Consider the following 22,259-nt stretch of genomic DNA (forward strand, 5'->3'; position numbering starts at 1 on the left):
TTATGTAAGACACAATTCTATAAATAACTACAGCTGGGATTGGTATCATCTTTACAAATTACATATATATATCATACCCTGCTTAAAACCTACTCCTGAAGCAATGCACACACCTTTATACTTACATAAAGGACCTATGTGCCTATCTTGCTGTCTTCTTAATGAAGAAGTGTTCAGAAAGTTAAAGGGAGAGAGCTTATATTCTGGAGACAAGAGCTCCAAAAAAAGCCTTAAGAATTGGCTGGCACTAGACTCAGCATTTGCAGACCTTGAGCCCAATAATTAAGGAGGCAGGCTCCCCCTGCAGGTCCTCCAGCCCAACAAGCTTGATTTTATAGCTCCTGCTTTATGCACAGGGACTGTTTCATTGAGGATTATGGAATTCAAAATGCTGCTTGATGTTTAGTAAATGACTAGCCACCCGGAACATTTCCATCTGTCACTCTGTTGTGGGAAGAAGGGCAGTTAGAGACCACTTGGTTGGAGGTTGGAGACTGGCAAGAAAAACTGTTTTTTCCTTTATTGTGTAGCTGGGTGTGACTAACCCTGCTAGTTTCTTTCTTTCTTTTTTTTCTTCTTCTTTTTTTTTTAAAATATATTTTATTGATTTTGTACAGAGAAGAAGGGAGAGAGATAGAGTTAGAAACATCAATGAGAGAGAGTCATCGATCAGCTGCCTCTTGCACACCCCCTACTGGGGATATGTCCGTCCGCAACCAAGGTACATGCCTTTGACAAGAATCAAACACGGGACCCTTCAGTCCCCAACCCGACGCTCTATCCATTGAGCCAAACCGGTCTCGGCTAACCCTGATAGTTTCATTGGTGGAGGAAAGATATCAAAAAATAAAACAAAACAAGCCCCCCTGAATCCCAATTTGCTCAAGGGTTCATTTGTTTTTTTTCTGGGCAGTTGACTGTTGTAGAGGAAAAGATTTGTTCCTTTGTTAGGAAAGATAGGATTCAGTTGCAAAGTTGTGCCTTGTAACTTACAACAGTCAGAGATCCTGAAAGAATCTAGAATCCCAGTTATAAAGGGGCCAAGGCAAGACTGCACATGGGTGTCTGCTTTCACGGAGCAAATGGGAGGAGAGGCAGAAAAAGACTAGTGCAGTCAAGCATTAAATGTATAGACCCAGTAGAGGGAGAATAATACCAAAATCATGCTATGACCACTACTAAAATTATATATTCTTATTAGTCATAGCTTAAGTTTATTTAGCACCTACTGTTTTAGGCACTGGTTAAAATTGTTCCAAGTCTTATTTACTCTCTACAACAATCTGGAATGAACTGAAGTTAAGTAACTTGCTCAAAGATCATACAAAATAAGAAGGCACTTACAAAGGCTTTTTTGCAGCATCAAAAAGCAGGGATGCCTGGGACCAGGGACAAGTAAGCCTCAGAGACAACACACACTAATGAAAACCAAACCATCACACACATACACACCAAAAAACTAAACAAAACAAAACAAACCACTTCCAGGACCATCAGAAAAGAAAAATTTTAAAGAAATCCCTGGAGGCCAGAGGCTGTTATATAGGTTGTTGATTACAGAGGTGTGGACAACTTGCTGATTGAAAGGGCCCTTGGGAGTTAGATACCCTATGACTCTAGGCCATCGAGTGTACTTCAGCTGCCACCTGATAATGATAATCTTAGGCTCAGCAGAAAACAGACTGGTAAGAGGGTCTTATTATATAGTTTTTATTCTTGTCTGTTTTTCTCTTCTTATTCTTTTAAGAAACAAATTTGACAACTTTCATGGACTCCCAACTTAATGGACCCTATGATTTAATGGGAAATATAGATCGTACTGGCATACCTAGACTAATCCTGACACTCAGTATATGTTCAATTAATATGAGCTGTCCTCCAGCCTCACTGAGGATCAACCAGCTACTTCATGAGTCTTCTTTTTTTACCCTAATCTTGGCTCTTAGGCCACATAGCTAGTAAATGGAAGAACCAAGAGTTGAAAAAATAATTTCCCTCCAAAGGTCATGCTGTTAATAATTTTGCTATATACAGCCTCACAAATGTAGTAGGATAAACAATCCTTGTCTTGTCTTCTTAGAGGCTATTTGAGAAGAATTAATGCACAAGAAAAACAAATACAAAACCATACCCCATATCCGTAGAAGAGAAATAAACATATAATTAAGTTATATACAAGAGTTAGATAAGATAATTTCCATGATAAGGGCTGGCTGGGGTCATATTGAATCATGAAACATCGCTTCCCCGTGTCCCTTAAAGATCTGACAAACCTGGGGATGAATGGTGGAGGCTTTCCTATTTTTGTACTAGAATCAGAATTTCCAATCCAGAAAAGGGACATTGGTACTATTTAATTTCATGACATTATTTCATCCCTGGGATGGCACAAGCTCCGTGTCAGAGCCGGTGGTGTTGACTACAGCACATGGTGGGTGCTGAGGGTCTATAGCTCATTCAATAAATTCTGTTCATTGTATTGTTTGCTACTTCTTTAACTCCATACTGCTTCCTATCTTCACGGCCCCCATTTATTCTCCATCCAGTTAGTGCTGTCCAAGCAGCTGCTTGTGAAGCCCCCAGGTCCACTCTGTAGAGCACCAGAACATTGTTTTTCTAATCATCACAACTGTAGGTTGGCCAGCACTTTAATTCTGATTATGATGAAGACAACTAGAGGCTACTGTCATCAGGTAGAAAGCAGAAGTTTTGTTTTCTGAATTGCTAGGTTTCCCATAGGCAAGAAAAACAGCATTGTTTATTAGCACCATTTATCTTTTATTTAACTATAAAACATCAGAAATGTTAAAGAATAGTATATCTATAAAGATACATTTATAGATAAAATTTTTTTAAATTTTTTAAGCATCTAAGTTTTGAAAAAATGTTTTATTAATTTTTAGAAAGAGGAAGGGAGAGGGATAGAGAGATAGAAACATCAATGAGAGAGAAACATCATGGATCAGCTGCTTTCTGCATACCCTGCTCTGGGGATTGATTCCCAGCATGTGCCCTTCCTTACCAGGAACTGAACTACAATCTCTTTGTTCTTGGGTCAACACTTAACCACTTAGCCACACCAGCCAGGCAGCATCTAGGTTTTAGTTATATGCCTTTATCGCTAATATTAAACTGTTTGCTGAAATATTTCTGTCCTTCTTGTTGTGATTTTAAAGAGAAAAACCATGGGTTTCTCTTTACCTACAACTTTGGGAACAAATATTTCCTCCTGCCCTTTATCTTCCAATAAGATATCCCATATGAAGGCTGTGCTAAATTGTACTCATGTGTCCCAGGGTTTTAGTACATGTCTGTCATTTGCTGGTCAACTGTTGGCTTTTTTTTTTTTAAATATTCAGCTCAAACATAATCTTTGAAAGATTCCCCAGGTCCATCTAGTCAGAGTCAAACTATTTTACCTCTTTTTAAAAACAATTTTTTAATCAAAATTGCATTTCATGGTAGAAAATATGTCCAATATAGTTTGTATCCCTGCAGGACCTAGTACCCCAAACAGATTTGCATATGTTTATTGGATTGAATCAAAATTTATACTGTGGGAAATCAGGATGATGGTTTGGAATAAAAACAGAATATTAGATATGTGTAGAAGCTCCCAGAACAAGCCTGCAGAATTTCCCTGATGAATGTGTGTTTGTGCCCCAGGACATAAAACGGGAAAGATACAACTTGTCCTTTTTCTACCAACTGCATCCTATCTATTGTGTGATTTCTAACGGATTACCTGCCATTCATCTAGACCAGTGTTTCCCAAACTTCTCTCATGATGAGAATCGCCTGGTGGAGTTGTTAAAACAGATTCCTGAATCCCAACTAAGAAGTGCTAAACTAGAATTTTTGAGAACATATAGGTAAAATTGCATACCTAACTTAGTGCTCTGTATATAAAATCTGTCTTAGAGCACTAGTTAAGTATACAATTTTACCTATATGTTCCCAAAAATTCTAGTTTAGCACTTCTTAGTTGGGATTCAGGAATCTGTGTTTTAACAACTCCACCAGGCGATTCTCATCATGAGAGAAGGTTGGGAAACACTGATCTAGACCTTCCACTGAAGGGTTAACCCTTTGTGTTCACTTAGCTACTTTCCATGCTAGATCAATGTTGGATACCCTGTTTGTGCCTGGTGCCTGTCTACTTCAGTGTAGTCACAATTCTGGAAAGTAACTCCCCCAAATGCAAAGGATGTGCCCATGAACACATTTAGCACAGCCTTCATATGGGATCAGACACATATAACAAATAATTTTCTAATGTTAACAGAGGGTCATAACTGATTCAATTAGATGCTATAAAATTCTACCTATACTTTTTATTTTCTAGTGACCTAGATTAAAATAATTTTAGTTTGTAAAATTGTTTCCAGACTCTAATGCAGACCTGAAAATGGGAGCGTGCACAGCTTCCTGGAGCTACTGAGTTCATTACAGCAGGTGTCTGTCCTGAGCTCATCTCCCTCATCTCTGAATTTTATAAAAAACACATTATATAATGTTTGTGAGGACAACTGGCTATATCGTTGTGATTGTTATTGCTAGTTTAACAAGAGATTAAAGAACTAAAATAGGGATTGAAGAGGATATTTATGTCCTCTGCAGACCTATAACAGTCATGGCATGAAGTACTGTACTTTATTTCTTAATATGAGGAAATCAGATAATTTCATATCAGACTGGCTGAATCCCGCAGCCTCCAACAGCATGGAGCACGGATGTAAATCAGAAGAGCAAATAGGTTTTGACATTTAAAAATGGAATGCACAGTAGGAATTTAATCAGCACATTTGCCAATATAATACTTCCTTTGAAGAGAGGTTTCTTTCAAAAAGATACCCCAGGAGCTCTGCATCCTGATGCATTGTTTAAAGTGAGAGCATGGCTTGAGGTTCTAGCAGAAGTTTAGGATTCACTCTCCCAGTGTGTGACCTTAGGTGAACTCTCTCTGCCCCTCATTTATCCTTTCTTGGCAGGATCCAAAGATGAGGTCTATTTAGTCTTCTTCATTTCTTTAAAGAAAATTACTAGATAAGGATGCCTTACCATTTATCAAGTCACTGACACTTAATGACCAGCTATTCATTAATCAATCAAATGCACAGCATCAATTTAGTGACCATCAATTTAATACGAGGACATGGAGTAGGACTGTGGGGGAAGGAGACAAAGAGACACAGAGCTGTCCCATTATTCACCAAGTGCCTATGTTCTAGACCACATGTGTCAAACACAAGGCCCGCCGGCCAAATCCAGCCCGCCAGGCCTTGCAATGTGGCCCGCACCGCACTGTCATCACTGCACTCCGCTGTCAGTTTATGACATTGTCAGTTTATGACTGTTTAGTAAACCATTCGGCCCGCGATTTAGTCTGGATTTTAGATTTTGGCCCCTTCTCTGATTGAGTTCGACACCCCTATTCTAGACACTATATATACCAAATGCTAAGAATTTTTGAAGTGAGTGATGCAGCTTTTCGTCCTGGAGAAGCTCACGACCACACAAAGGACACTGATCAAGTGAAGGCTTTACATTTGCTTGGAAAAACAGATCACACACCCTAAAGATAAGATAAGACACTACAGATCAACTTACTAGGCAGCCAAAATCTCCATAATGAAGATTTACTAAACTTTATTATTTATTATTATTAAGCTTTATTATCCCCGCTGTTAGTTGAATTTATGAGAATTGGGGTAGAAACATTTTGCCTATACGTGGAAAACATTAAAAATGTAAGCCAATGTATAGAAAGTGCATTTCCATTGCTGTAATGTTTAGTATTGTAAGTTTCTGCCCTCCAGGGGTCCTCTCCTCTTCAAAGCCTTTTCTTAAGAACCAAACTGTATCGCATTTGTTAAGAACAATTGAGTTATACTAACCATAAGCAACATGCCCAGGAAGGCTTATATTTTAAAAATCAAACACTACGAAAGGATAAGAGCATTTTCTGACTGATAACGAAGAGACATTGGACAATTTAGGACAGTGAGAAAGATATTTTAGAATATTTTTTCCTTTCCTTTTACTGACTACCCAAAAAATATGTAGCCAGTGAGAAACTATCTGTAGGTTGTATTTTAATGCCTACTAGCAAGTCAGTAATTTTGGATTTGTCACATCCCCCTTAGAAATCTTTTTATAGGAAGGGTCTACTTTCCAAGACAGTCCACAAAAATCTAGGTCAACTTGAAATATGAATGATAACTTATGCAAATACACTATTTTGCAAACTGTATCAGCTGCTATGTTCATGGATATCTATGATTCTGTAAGAATTTTTAAATTTTGTGCTTTTATTGTGATGATAAGCTAAAAAATAATGTAATCATATTCTGTATCATCTAAATGAACACTCATGTTGTGATTACCAAAACTATATTTATGATTATCTTTATAATTATCTTTAGAATTGCTTTGGTCTTGTGTCATTGTATAATAACAATGCAGAAACCTTCTTTTCACATTATTGCAGGAGTCCCTCCACCCCAATTTTCCCCTTTGCCTACCTCCACCCTCTCCTGCCTACCTCTTCCTTGGACTTTACCAAATTATTGTCTGTGTCCATGGATATGCATAGGTGTTCTGTAGCTATTTCCTTCATCTTCTATATCCAATCACTACTCCATCCTTTTCCCTTTGGGCACCAGCCAGTCTAGCATTCCATGTATTTCTGCTTCTAGTTACATTTGTTCATCAGTTTATTTTTTTCATTAGATCCCACATATTAGTGGAAACATATAGTACTTGTATTTCTCTGACTGGCTTATTTCATTTAGCATAATACTCTCCAGGTCCATCCATGCTGTTGCAAAGGGTAAGACTTCCTTCTTTTTTATAGTATTCCATGGTGTAAATGTATTGCAGCTTTTTGATCCACTTATCTGCTGATGGAAATTTGGGATGTTTCCAAATCTTAGCTACTGTAAGCAATTCTGCCATGAACATAGGGGTGGATATATTCTTTCTGATTGGTGATTAGGATACCTGAAGTGGAATACCTGGGTCAAAAGGCAGTTCCATTTTGAATTTTTTGAGGAAATTCCATACTGCTTTCCACAGTGGCTGCACTATTCTGCATTCCCACCAGCAGTGCACAACGGTTCCCTTTCCTTTACATCCTTTCAAATATTTGCTATTTGTAGATTTATTGATGCTAGCCATTATGGCAGGTGAGAGGTGATATCTCATTGTGGTTTTAATTTGCATTTCTCTGATGATTAGTGATGTTGCGCATCTTTTCATATATCTATTGGCCGTTTGTACATCCTCTTTGGAGAAGTGTCTAACCTTATTTTTTTTAATTTGCTCTTTATTTTGATTTTTTTCCCCTTTAATACAAACTGGCCTCAGCCAATGCCTGGACTCATCTACCTTCCTCCCCTTGCTTAATAATTAAGTCCCAGGACAATGCGTTCTGGTCATCATCCAGTAGTCCAGTTCTGTTGACTACAGAGACAGAGTTTTCAATCAAAATAATAATAATATCTTGGCCTCAGTTATGTTTTAGCTTTGGACCTAGGAAAATGGAACAATCCCACAGAACAAATTTTTGTGAAACTGGACAGAACAACCTCCATGGTTCACATCAGGAATAGATGCAATGATTAGTTACCTCCTACTCTAGCACCCTCCAATCAGCAGAGACCACACCCTAGCTACCTTAGTCACCGCAATTAATGATTCTCCCATCCCCCACCCCCAATATAATCCAGCCCTGGACACCAGCAAGGAGCCAGGTCTTTGAGCATGAGTGACCTGTGACTCTGGGCATGGCACCATATCCTTAATAAATCCTTAATTTCTTGGCTGCAAACTCCTGTTCATGTCTTATGGGACTTTTATGCACTTAGGCAAATGTCCTTTCAGTCCAGTAACATTATCTGATTTAACAGCATTAAAGGTGAACTATGTATATTGGCTAACAGCTGGCTGCCATTTGATTGGCTTAGAAAATTTCTCATAAAATTTCAGATTTCTCAATTTGTTTTTGAAGTCAGAAAACAAGGCAACTATAGGCTTGCCAATCCCTGTGGCAGTAATAGAGCTGGCCAGTGGCTGTTTGTAATATAGTTCCTCTTTCTATCAGGTATATTTTCCATCTATCTATCTATCTATCTATCTATCATCTATCTATCTATCTATCATCTATCTATCTATCTACCTATCTATCATCTCTCTATCTATCTATCTATCTATCTATCTATCTATCTATCATCTATCTATCTATCATCTATATAAAACCCTAATGTGCAAATAGAACAAACAGTGGAACCAAACAACCAAGCAACTGAACAACTGGTTGCTATGACAGTGCTGACCACCAGGGGGTGTTGTGGAACATGGTGGGTGTCAGCTGCAGCGGGATGATGGAGCAGGTGAGCAGGAGTACCAGACCAAGGCAGGGTGCTGGCCACTGTCATAGGGGTGAGTGTGTGGTGGTTACTGAAAATTCTTTGCCCAGTGCACTGGTCCTGATTGCTCAGAGCTGTCAGCAGGTGCAAGTGGCAGCTGCCAGCCCTGACCACCCCTGAGGGCTTCTCTATCTCCCCTTGCTACTGAGGGGTGATGGGGCAGCTGCCACTTGCACCCACTGATAGCGCAGGCCACAATGGTTCAGCATCATCAGCAGGGTGCAAGCTGGGCTGGTGCTTTCATCACCTGGGAGCAGCAGCAGTGGGAGTGGGGTTGCCAGAAGACAGGGGAACAGGGGCCATGGTAGGAGGGTCTGGGCGGGGGCACAGTGGATGGGCCGAAAACTGTTTCTGTGCCGACTGCAGCCTTGTGTTTTACAGTTCCTTTCAAGGTGCACAAATTCATACACTGGGCCCCTAGTACCCCTAGAATTTTACAAGCATTAGATTTTATGTTTCCTCTCATAAAGCAATGTTGTGTATTTCCCAGGATGTGATGGGAGTCTATCCCTAGGCATACATTGTTTGTAAAACAAACATTTGTGAGTAGGGGATTCTACTGGAGATGGCTCCTCTCCAGGGCACCATCACACTCTTTTCTGTAATGGGGGCTTGACATATAGCTTAAAATAGGCACTAACCTTTAGAAACTAATTTCTAAATCAGTGCAGGCATAGACCCCAAGACTTGCTGAGTGTCTCCCCACAACCATTCCCAATCTGACACATAATACCTGTCCCTCATCCAGTATGTGCTTCCTTCCTTATTATTATTTATTATTCATTTTTACTTCATTAATATTTAAAGATCATTCACTGAAAAGGGCAGCACTTACCACCAACCATGCGAAGGTGAACTCAGATGAAATTTCAGAGGAGATATTTTGAAGGCATGGTATTTTCAGAGTCTGATTTATCTCTATTTCTATTGTATTGTTGCTTCTCCATTCTTCCTGTATAACTGTAACAAAACATAAGGTAGAAAAGACATGGATCTGTGGTTGGTTTATAAAGTGTCTTTTATCAAAGAAAGGAGAACCGTTTTAACATAAAGATTCATTCATCCTCAGAGTATACCTATGAAGTAGAGAGGAGAAATCCCATTAGAGTCCATACTGTGTAAATGGCAAAACAAAGTCACTATGAAAAATTACAACTGAAAAATTATAGGGACTCTTTCCTAAAAGAATTAAGGTCACAATGTGACATGTTCCTCTGCTTTCCCCCTAAATTCATGCTTTAGTCTTCAGATCACATTTCCTTAATCAGATAGAATGTAAAACATTAAATATTAGCCTATAATTGCCTTTTAAAATTTTAATAGACTTAATATTTTTATATCTGTGAACCTCAAACAGCAAAATGAGTGGAAAGTACAGAGAGTTCCCATATTCCCCTTGGTCCCATGCTTGCACAATCTCCCCACTATTAACATCCCTAATCACAGCAGTACATCATTTGTTACAATCATGAACCTACACTGACTCATCTTTATTACCTAAACTGCATAGTTTATTTACATTAGGGATTACTCTTGGTGTTGTGAAGTCTGTGGGTTTCAACACATGTATAATGACGTGTTCACCATTGTGGTATCATACGGAACAATTTCACTGCCCTGAGAATGGTCTATGCTCCACCTATTCATCCCTCCCTCCCACCAGACTCCTGTCAACCACTGATATTTTTCCTGTTTTTATAATTGTCTCTATAGAGCTTATAAATTCCTCCAAGTAAAAAATGATACAGAAAAAAATATAAGGAAAATCTAAGGAAGCATCATTAACACACTGGTTTCATTTTAAAAATGATATGAGATAAATAACTGTCTATAGTCTTTTTGTGTGGAAAGTTTTATACACATACTAGAATATATTTTTATATACCTATTAGAATATTATTTGATGTTTTAGTGTATATATACTAAAACATCAAATAATAACCCTATATACTAAAAGACTAATATGCAAATTGTCCCCTCGACCTGGAGTTCAACTGGGAAGGCTGGCTGCCAACTGTCCACAGCCCTTCCACACCACCGCCGGAAACCAATTACTGTTTCACTAATAGAGAGATGTGGACAGGAAGCCAGGAAGGCTGTCAACAACATTAATTGCCCTAACCACTCACTCTTTAGTTGAGACATTGTTAGCCGAAGGAGCCTCCACCTCTGTTAGTCCTATGTAAATTTCTGTTATTTCCTGCCTAAAATGCTATGAGTGTTTTACCCATAATCTCAATAAAAGGGATAGCAGGGCCAGTGAGTAGTTATCCCATTAGTGTTGGACTACTGCCTGACCCCCCATATTGCCAAATTAAATTTCTTCTAGTCTCTTTTCATTTGTGTGAGGCCCTTCTCCAGAACTTGAACTGTGAACCAGGACCCTAAATTACGAGGGATGTGAAAGGTGATGCCACATCTGGTGCCCGAACAGGGACATCTGGAGGAGAAGATATTTTTCGTCTAAGAGCGAAGGAAGGAAAAAAAGTTACACCAAGAAAAGGTGTGGAAAATTCACCTGAAAAAGGTGAGGGAAGTTCACTGCACACAAAAGCCCACGGCCAGCTGCAGAGTCAAGAACTGTAAGTAGGGTGGGAATGTCTTTTTCAGCTAGGCTAATGGGGAAGAATTAGGTTATAAATATAAAGTAAACTATATTATTACAGACTTTTGGTTTGCATGTTTAAAGAATGTGGTTTCTTGTTCAAATTAAAATCTTGGCTTGTTTTTGGAATTTAAAATATGTAATATGAAGTGAAACTCCACTGTTGAAACCGCCTCTGGTGCAGAGAAATTCAAAGGTGGTAGGAGAGGGCAAGGCTATCTGCTCTCCTGCAATGAGATTACTTAATGCCTTGTTTAAAAATTATAAAAGAACTCTCATGGAAATTCAAATCTTGGCCAAATTGGGTGTTATTACTTCAGAAAGTAAAAAATAAAGAAAAAATTTGAGATCTGTCCATCTTTTAAGTATAAAAAGAAATTCGGCCAGATCCATTGCTGAAACTTCCCCCAAAGTAAGCAGGGTGTGGGGAAGGAAGGGAGACACATGGAAGCCCACTCTCCCAATATGCTAAGGAAGGTGGTAATTTGTGTTCGAATGGCTACAAACTTCCTCCAAACTGGTTTGGCAAAACTTTTTTTGGAAGTTTGCTTAATTATATAAATAATAAAGTTAAAGGTTTAGATATTTTTAAATGACAAAATGCTAAATATTTGACTGTCCAGCTCTAAAAGTTTAAAATTGATATCTTAAGATAATAATAATAAATATTATAATCTTTAAACCATATATGGATATGGACATATATATATATAATGTTTGTTTATTTTCCATATTAAAATTTCAAGGTCTTAACAGAGATGATTATTGGAAAGCTCCAAGGACTCTGAGTAATACAAGAAATTTATTCTCTCTTCTTAAGGGAAATCTTATTAAATTTAACAGATCTAATATACTTGAAATTGCATGGAAAGCCTTATCAAATAAAAATTAATAAATATGCTTTAAATGCTATGAAGGTTTGACCTCTAAGAAGGGCAAAATGAAGTAACTAAATATTTCTAAATATTTCTTCCAGTTTAAAATTGAATTGCCATAGCTTAGAGCAAAGAATATCCTTACATGATATTATTCTATAATGTCATTATAATTTTTGATATTTTACAACAGCATGTTGTACAATTATCCCAAACAAACTTACAAACTAATTTTTTGAATGTTTGGCAGTAATATGAAAAGGACATGAAATGATTTTATCCCTTCCACTGTGTGGAAGGCCCCCTGGGAAGGCACTTGAGCATTCTATATTGGCCCCTCTTGCTCTTTTTTGCCAAGAGGGATCCTCCCACAGCTGTTGCCTGAGCTTTCTGTTCCTGCTGTGGTTGCAGCCTTGCGGTAGCTGGTGCCATGGATCTGTGTCTTGCCCAATGGCGTGAGATGGGCCCTCCCTGGAGAAGAATCCTGGGTTCCCCAAGATATGTGATTAATGCTGGGGCCCCTCCAGCAGGCAAGGGGATCGCAAGGCAGGTGCTGGGTGTGGAGGCCACAGGGGCATAGGCTACCAAGGAGACAAAACTGAACCTCACATCACCCTGCTTGGCCCCGGAGGATGGCTGGTTAGCCAAAGATGGGTAAGATTTCTCAGGGAAGGAACAACCTAAGACAGGCACAGTCCCAGAGAGGCCATCAGGAGAAAACTTGGGGATCAACAGAGGTGGGGCACCCCCCAACATTGCAGGGGCTTGAGCCTTTGCCCCTTCTGAGTGAGGTCTCCTGTCCCCATGGCTGCTTTGCGCTTCCCACACCCAGCTCAGATCAGGATCCAGACAACAAACAGAGACTTGGCCCAGCTCAGATCGGGACCCAGGCAACAGAGACGTGGCTGACAGTAGCTGCCCTATATCTAAATACAGGCTACCCCCAGGAATGTTTAGAACTTTCTCAAGGATGCAAATAAGCCTTTCCATTAATATTTACAGTGTAAACTAAGGTTGTTGTTTGAGTATTAAATTTGACAGTAAAATAGTAGTCAAGTTTTCAGATTAATTTAAATTGGCTAATTGAAATAAGTAAATATTCAAGAAAATTTAATTGTACAAAAAGCTGTTTCTGAAGTATTAACCAAAATTTCTATTGGTAGTTCATTTCATGGTAAAATTGCTTAACATGCAATGAACCTAAAGTAGTCATATTTTTGTACAAAAAATTTAAAGTTATCAAAACTGCATTATAAAAATTTTCCAAAAGCCTTCTAATAATTAAATTAAAAAAGGGGGGTATAGTGAAAAAAATACCATTTAAGAAAAAAATATCCTGTAAGTAAATTACATCTACACAAAAATTTCTTCTTTGAAAATTAATTTTTATTTGTAATACTTACAGCAAGACACCCATGGAAAACGCACATGGTGTCAAAATAAGTCAAAGGAAAATTGGGCAAAAAATAAAAGGATCCCAAGTAAAATTTTTAGAAAAGATTCCTTTATTAACTTTTGGTTGAGAATATGTTTGTATATTTTCAGAAAACAACTCCAAGACCATGTGGATTCCTGCAACAGAGAGGAATTAACAGGAATGCTCCAGCCATGAAAACAAGAGGAGAAACAGTTCAGAGATGGAAGACGTTGCCATGCTAGCAGTCAGCAGCTGTGTGTCCCTGAAGATTGCCCAGGACCAAACCAGAGATGGTAGGGCCTGCATTGCCACCATTTGTCCACCATCCAGATATCATTGCTGACATGTACACATAAGGAACTGTTGAACATTGAAACTTGGACTCAGAACTTTTGGACATTGAAATTGGGACTCAAACATTTTTTGTTCTTATATGTTTATTTCTGGTCTGCAGATGCAAGATTTTTTTTTAAAGGAAAGAATTGGAGGGAGTTGCCGGAAACCGAACATTGTCACTAATAGAGAAAAATGTGAAAAGGGAATCTGAAAGGCTGGCCAATCTGAATTGCTCTGAATAGTAGAAGCTATTCACTCATTGTTTGGTTGAGACTTTGGGAGTTAAAGCAACCTCCACCTGTGAATCATATGTAAATTCTTGCTGATTGTCTATTATTGGAATTTCCTGCCTAAAGGATATGGGAATTTCCCATAGCCTCAATAAAAAGGGATAGCAAAGGCCAGAGCAGTGGTAGTCCTCCCCCTAGAGGTGGATTCCCTCCTGGCCCCCCATTTTCCCAAATTAACTCTTTTCCAGTCTCTTCAATTGTTTTCGGCCTTATCCAGGAACCAGATTTTGAACAGGAATCCTGAACCATGTGGGATGTGATAAGGGATACAACACTTATACAACTCAATAACAAAACAAGCAAACAATCTGATTTAAAAATGGGCAAAGGAATTGAATTCACAGTTTTCTAAAGAAGACATACACATGCCAACAGTTACATAAAGAGGTGCTCAACATCACTATTCACCAGGGAAATGCAAATCAAAACCACAATAAGATCTCACTTCGTAATAGTTAGAATGGCTATTATAAAAAAGACAAGAGATAACAAGTGTTGGTGAGAATGTGGAGAAAAGGTAAGCCTTGTACACTGCTAATGAAAATGTAAACTGGTGCAGCCACTATAGAAAACTGTATGGAGATTCCTCAAAAAATTAAACATAGAACTACCATGTGATCTAGCAATCCCACTTCTATATATATATCTAAATGAAATGAAATTATTGTCTCAATAAATATCTGCATTCATATGTTAATTGCAGCTTCTATAATAATAATAAAAGCATAATATGCTAATTAAACTGTCTGGTCATCATTCTAAATGTCATTCTGAACAAAGCCACCATGTTGGGGGACTAGGCAGAGGTGGTTAGGGGCGATCAGGCAGACAGACAAGTAGTTAGGGGTGATCAGGCAGGCAAGCCAGTGGTTAGGAGCGATCAGGCAGGCAGGCAAGTGGTCAGAAGCCATAGGTCCTGGATTGCTAGAGGGATGTCTGACTGCCTGTTTAGGCCCATGCAGGATCGAGTCTAACCCAGCAGTCAGACATCCCAGAGGCATCTCGCATTGGGAAAGGGTGGAGGCTGGGCTGAGGGACCCACCAGGCCTTTATTTATAATAGCCAAACATACGGAAACAACATAAGTGCCCATCAATGGATAAATGGGTAAAGGAAATGTTCTAATACACAATGGAATATTATTCAGCCATGAAAAGGAAATACTGTCATTTGGGTAGGATGGATGGACCTTGAGAGCATTATGCTAAGTGAAATAAATAAGACAGAGAAAGACAAGTACTGTATGACTTCACCTATATGTGGAATCTGAAAAATAAATGAAATCAGAGATACAGAGAACAGATTAGTGCTTGCCAAAGGTGGAGGTAGGGGAGTGGAAAAATGGGTAAAGGAGGTAAAAGAGTACAAACTTCCAGTTATAAGATAAATAAGTTCTGGGGAGCTAATATATAGCATGGTGACTAAAGGTAAAAGGCCTCAAAGGCTTTTGTTGTAATCTGGGAAATTAAAGTCACATTATATTTTTATAATGAATCCTAATAACTACAAATTTTAAAATGCATCAACATCTTACAATCTATATCAATAACATGAAAGCCCCTAAACTAAGGGGAAACCTGGTTGAGTAAAAATTAATAAGCAAACACCAGCCCAGCTGCCATAGCTCAGTGGTTGAGCATTGACCTGTGAACTAGGAGATCATGGTTTGATTTCCAGTTGTGGGATTGATCTCCAGTAGGGGGTTTGCAGGAGGCAGCTAATCAATGATTCTCTCTCATTGTTGATGTTTCTATCTCTCTCCTTTTTCCTTCCTCTCAAAATCAATACAAATATATATTTTTAGAAGTAGCAAACACCTAACTATTTATTGTATTTCTGCCCTCATCCACAGCCTCAGAGCAGTGACTAACACAAAGGAATGAAATATTAAGAAAAGAGAAAAACATCCCTTCTCAGCGAGGCCCTCCAGGAAGAGGGGACAGGAGTTAGCATGCCCTGATGTGTGAGCAGAGGAGTGGGTGGAATAAAGCATATGACAACAGAAAGGAAACAGGAAGAGGTCCCAACCGCCTCTGGTTTCTCAGCATTTTCATATTTAGATTCTTATATGTCACTTCAATTTGCATCTATTTATGTACATCATAAATGTTTGCAATACATGTGTGCTTTGCCCACCCAATTAACTCTCTCATGGATTTAAGAGGGAAATGGCAAGACTATGAATAGAAGTGAGAGGAGATCAAAAGAATAAGGAGGAAAAATCTATGACTGTGCAGGGGCCCGACCAGGCTTTTGAATGGCAACTGCCTTCTCTGAGTGAAGTGTCTACCCTTAGCTCTATGCCAGGCTTACATTTTTAGTCGCTCCACAGTGAAGAATTTCCCTTCTTGTTTCTACTTTCCCCCCTTTCTACCTAAATACACAATACTTGAACCATTTCCCTAACACTGAGGCCATTGCTTTTCATCCAATCCAGCTGACCAGCAGCAAAGCTAAGCTAAATCAGAAGACTGGGGATTTTCTAACCACACAGGATGCAGACCTGGCTCTGCCTCTCAATTGATGTTCTGGGTGAGGGTGAGGGGGTTTGTTTGTTTGTTTGTTTTGTAGCTACAACTGGGTAGCTACAAAACAAACAAAGGGTAACCCCTTTGGGTTACCCTTTATTTTAGAAACACACTTTCCTAAAAGGCAATAATACCACTCTTCATTTTAGAGAACATACTACCTCTTTTCCATTTCTGACTTCATGTTGAAGACATCATAATTCATATAGGATCTGTATCCTATTTCCTAGAGGCATATCAATCTATGTTGCCAATCTTGAAGAGTAAACAGTAAGTCCTCAGATACGTAATAGTATAAGTTTCCAGATCTATGCAGAGTTAAAAAAAAAAAAATCTATGTCTAAGCCAAGGTCAATTTGTACGTGTGCTCACGTATAGTAAATATACTCTTGGGTTTCAAAATAGGCCAGTATAAAAAGAGGGAGGAGGATTCCTTTTTAATAAGAATTGAAAAGTAATTTACTCAGTACTGTATTATACTTAATGAAAACTACCGTTTACCACACTTGTATCCTTCTATAGGAACCATGCTAAGTGCTTCAAATAGATTATCTCTTTTAATCATCAAAATAATGGTATCTATGAAGGAGGCACTATAATTACCTATTATGTTTGTTATATAAGAAAAGAAAAGCTTAGAGACTTGAAATAACTTGGCAAAGATGATGTATATAGTGAACGACAGAGTTAACATTAAAATCTGAGCCGCCTGACCCCAATGCATAAATTATGCTCTCCTTATTTCTATTCACTCAATCCCACCCCACCTATCCCCAATTGAACTAAACTGCATTTTTTTCTTCTTCATGGAAAACAAACAGCAATGGGACTAGCGCATTGTAAGGTGGTGGTGAAAAAGGATCTAGTCTGTAGGTGGACTGTTTCAATCCCATGGTCCTATTTCTTGCTAATAAATAGAGAGGAGGTAATAAATCCATACCTGCTTGTCATGGGCAGTTCTATGCCGCCCTTAGCATTGCCTTCATGAATTATTTTCTGTTTTTTGTTTGTTTTTTTCTTGTATTACTAGGCCACTTTACCTTGAGTTAAAAACATTCAATTTACAGTGCATTTTTCATTTGTTGACTTATTAGTAGAAATAGAAATAATTGATTTTATGACCAAATACTTTATGGTGGGAATTATTATGATGATTTTCCAGGTGGACTCAGAGAATAACATGACAGATCCCAGGTGAAATTCATTTCTAGCCAGAAAGGAGTTAGAACTTAAGCCTAGGACTCCTGCCTGCAGAGCAGGTGTCCAAAGCATGTTTGTGTGAACTCTACATGTGCAGCAGCCTTGTTGGCACCCTTAGCTACCCTGTACAAAATATATCCGAGAACTTCTGTTAATTCCTCCACAAACATGCTCTATCCTTTTTTCCTCCTATCTTGGCACATGGCACTGCCATTCAGGTGTGGGTGCCAGACACCTGGATAGCAACCTCAACTTTTTTCTCTCCTTCATCACATTGCAATTGTCTTATATTACCAAGTCATGTCTCTTTTATGCCCAGTGCATAAAATTTCTCTTTTTCTTTCTTCAATCTTTTTATTTTTATATCAATCCAAACAACATTCTGTCTCCTCTCTGGCTCCTAAGACTATTTTCCTAATTTGTCTCCAGCATCTCCTTCTTATCCACCTTCATTTCATTCTCATACTAAGGTCAGGATGATCATACTAGTCTATAAATGTCATACCATCATTTGCTGAAAAAGCTTTAATGTCTTCACACAATAAAAATCAAAACCTCAAACATGGATGACAATGCCTTATAACCTCATCCCCTAATCTCTGCACCACAGTCCCACTGATATTTCCCATTTCCTTAGACACAGCAAAGCCCTTCACACAAGCTGTTGCCTCTCTCTGAGTCACTCTCTAACCTCCTACCTCTGAATAGTGTGAACACTTAGTCTTTCTTTAGACCTCAGCTTAGACGTTGCTTTCTCAGAGACAATTTCCCTGACAGCTATTATATGCTCTCTCACAAGATCATTGCAATTCTTGTTGCTGTCGCTGTTGCAATTTTACATTTATTGGTGGAATTATTTGATCAGTTTCTATCTCCCTTACAAGCAATACTGCTTTCTGTTCAACTTTGCATACTTAGTACCATGCTTAGCCCATAGTTGGCACACAATACATATTTGTGCTTACCATTTTTCTGAATGAGAAGGTTGTAGATTTTAGTCTGACTGCCTTGTGGGTAAGAAATAAAGCTGCACTCATACTTCCCACTGAGTGAGGACGACATGTTCCTTAAGTGCAGAGTCCATGTTAACACATTCCCAGGAGTTTCTGTGAAAGTCACCAGTGACTTACAGGGAACCCCATTGGCACAGTAGAAGCCATATTGTTGGGGGTGATAAAGGGCAATGAGGTCCACCTTTTTGGTGACCTTGGACCATTGCATTTGCACCAAGATGCCTTCCTTCCGTGTTTGGCAGGTCAGATTGACATCAGAGCCAGGTAAAGCATAAATGTCTTCTCCTGCGTTGAATTTTCCTTCCCATATCCCTGAAAAGGAAGAACACGAGCCATCAGTTTACATGATTCACATGGAGTGCCTCTTAATTATAAACTTGGATGACTTTGATGAAGTGAGTGAAAACCACAGGAATGTTCTCCCTCGCTGCCTCGGGGATTGGAGGGAGCTCATGCACAACCCAGATAGAGAAGCCTGGATCTCAATACATGTGAAGAAGCTTTTACTTTAGGATACGAGAGGAACTTACTGACTTCTGAATGTTTACTTTTTGTTGGTTGGTCTAATCTAAAAAATAACAAGATTTCTAACTACTGGTGAATAAAATCAAGACTATCTTAAAATTGAAATTCACCTTATTATGGCAACTATTCTTACATTTAATACAATTGGCTTTTTTTTTTTTGTTATGCATCAACAGCTGCATGTAACACTCAAATGGTATTTTCTAAAACTATAAAAACAACTATAAACTCTGTGTAGCAGTTTTTTTTAAAATATATGTACAAGAGGTGTTTACATATACTGTCATGTTTAATCCTTCTCACATACTAGAGTGATATTATTAACATTCTTTTTCAAAGAGGAAACTGAGGCACAGGCAGATTAAGTTGTTTGTTAGAAGTCACACCTCAGTAAAAGAATATGAATTGGGCTGCCTAAAATCTGCACTCTTTCTATAACCTCATAACCTCTAAAATGACCCCAGATTGGCAGAGAAGGGTAGGAAATTTGACACTCAATATATATGGATTGAAATAGCCTTTATCTCCATGTAGTAGAAGTTTATGGGGGGGAGGGGGCGGAGGGGGAGAAAACACCTCAGGTAAAATTCCCACTAAAGATAAATAATTTGGTTAGCATAATCTAGGTGCTAGATATAAAAGAAGATTCTCTCCCATCAGTTGTCTGATCAAATGGTACAGGGGACTTAAAGTATGTTTAGCATTGCATCTTTGACATACCTTCAATAGCGTAGGCCTCAGTTTTAGAATGAACATGGAATACTTTTAAAGAAATGACATATTATTGTGACAAGTACCACAGAAGCTAACAAGGGGAAAAGATGAAAAGATGACAAGCAACTGAGAAGAAACAAGGCTCTCAAAGGTACTTGACAAACAGGAATTATTACACTTTTATGGATGCAAAAGCATGGGTAGGCAGAGGTTAGTACAGTTTAATGTATCTCCCTGTGAGCTCTCCTTTGCTGGATAATATGCTTCTGATCCTATCGACCACATTATATTCCAAAGTCTCCTTTGATTTAGAAATTCTCCTTAAAATTCTTAGTAGCTCTATTTGAAAAGCAGAGTTAATTTTTAAGACACTCAGGATCGCTATAATACCCTCATGCTGTGGGATACAGAACTAATCTTCCTTCCTACCAATTCTAAATAGGCCCATTAGGCTTTGGTTCCTACTGTCATAAGGACCCTGCTATGTCTCCCAGGTCTGTTACCTGCACATGGCTCATTAAATTCAACATATGCTCAACTGCCAACAACATTCGTCTTTAGAGGAGAAATACTTGTTATATCCAAAAGAAGGAAAAAAAAGCATGGTTGAAAGAGAGAAAGAAGTTGAGCAAGGATCTCTGAACATTGGTGGCTTTGTGAGTTATTATTATTATTATTATTTTTTTAGTATTCCAGAGTTGTTCTGACTACCATTTGGAGAACATTTCATTTCTAAGAATCAAAATTTCCCAGTCACTCCAGAGATCCTCTTAGGAAGGAAATGGGTAAAAATGTCTCTGAGCAGTGGCACAAACCACCCATCCCCTTCTTGGTTTTATTGTTCCTCAGTAATCCTTTGTAGACTCTAACAGCTCCCCGCTAGCTGCTGCTTAAGTACATAACTGAAAACCTTCGGAACATCTGCCTTTGTGCTCAGTTTCAGCAGCAGTAGGAGGCATCTTCAATGAGCAAGAGGCCTCCCTCACCCCCTAAAGTGGCTGATTTGACAAGAAAGTACAACTGGAAGCCTTACCCCTGACAACATGTATCTGGATGATGGAATAGACGGCCCGGAATGTCCATGCTTTCTCCATCTTCTCCTGAAGGCTTTACAGCAGCATTTTCACCGTGATCACAGAAGTCACCCAATGCCTTTAGCTAAACAAACTCGAGCCTCCCTATTCACACTGAAAAACCCCAAATCTACCACACGTCCGTGTGTGTTTATCACTTGGCAAGAGCCCAGGAAATGAAACGTAGACAGGAAAGTAATGTGGTTCAGAGCTCAGTATAACCTTCAACAGAACAGAGTCAAAATTGTTCTCTGAAGCCTTGTGTATCACCTTTGTGAAAAGACTTTTCAGTACCCACAGATTCTCTCTCCATCAGGATCTCTGTGTCAGTCGAGCTGCTTCTAAATCCAAAGGAAATCACGCAGAGCAGTTCATAATGTGCTTTTCATGCACTTCTTTCAGGAACACAAAGTCATTTAACAAATGTGAGCCTCGTGTCTTTTATAATAGTTTTTCTGTTCAATTTTAAAATGTATTTGCTTTCCAGAATTGCTCCAGGGTGAAAGAACAAAACATTAACACATTTAATAAAATCTGAAAAGTGAGGGGAGCATCAACTATCAAACAAAACTTTGTCTCCCCTCTTGCAGGGAACCCACATTTCCTGGGGGTGAGGGAGTGAGGTCTCCTTTTCTGCCCCTGGTCTGGGAAGAACTGGAAGTTGGACAGGGAAGTTGCCCACAATGCTGGTGGGAGGCCTCTTGTGCTGATGGCATAAAAGCTTGTGTATCAGCCCCAAACCACAGTGAGCAAGTCTGAAACAATCAGAGGGCAAAGGCGGAGAAGTTCCTACCTCAGCTAGCCACCAAGCATGTTACATCTGCTCAGTCACTTCCATTTACAGAGGACCAAGATAGGAGAACAGGGAAGTGACTCCTCAGACATGACGAGTGTCCCTTGACAGATGTGACTTCATGGTTTTCTAGCTTAGGATAAAATAGACCATCTTCACCTTCCAACATTAAGAAGACAGTGTTAGTTGGAAGACTGCAAAGTGTAATAAACAAAGAATAAAAATGAGTAATATATGTGTCAACATACAACTGTATGGACAATCGGTGAAGTATCCTGTGACCTCAATCTCACTACTACATTTTGGAAGCACCCAGATAATCCAAAGACAAAGGCAAAGGTGGAACTTCATTCGTGAGGTAACAATTTCTTTTTGAGGCCAGGGAAAGAGAATTTTCACCAGGTTGTCATCATGTATCATGTATCATGAAATCATGTCATTAAGTACATACTGATCTTCCT

General features: G+C 38.8%; 1 protein-coding gene across 3 annotated transcripts in view; it reads right to left on the bottom strand.

Moving 5' to 3' along the window:
• The window catches only part of CD96 (CD96 molecule), an 85,045-nt gene extending 63,943 nt beyond the window's left edge, over positions 1 to 21,102 (bottom strand). For 2 of the 3 annotated variants that reach the window (XM_084874029.1, XM_084874030.1), the window contains exons 1-3: positions 20,966 to 21,102; positions 18,646 to 19,005; positions 9,265 to 9,389 (exon numbers count right to left, since the gene is read on the bottom strand). In XM_084874029.1, coding sequence (XP_084730155.1) covers positions 9,265 to 9,389; positions 18,646 to 19,005; positions 20,966 to 21,026 — 546 coding nt within the window. In that variant the 5' untranslated portion in view covers positions 21,027 to 21,102. The remainder of the gene's footprint in view (positions 1 to 9,264; positions 9,390 to 18,645; positions 19,006 to 20,965) is intronic. The other variant, XM_084874031.1, reaches the window with a different exon arrangement.
• Positions 21,103 to 22,259: the final 1,157 nt, after the last annotated feature.

Source organism: Pipistrellus hanaki (genome assembly GCF_964339955.1).
Source record: "Pipistrellus hanaki genome assembly, chromosome: 2".
In the NCBI taxonomy this organism is placed as follows: Eukaryota; Metazoa; Chordata; class Mammalia; order Chiroptera; family Vespertilionidae; genus Pipistrellus; species Pipistrellus hanaki.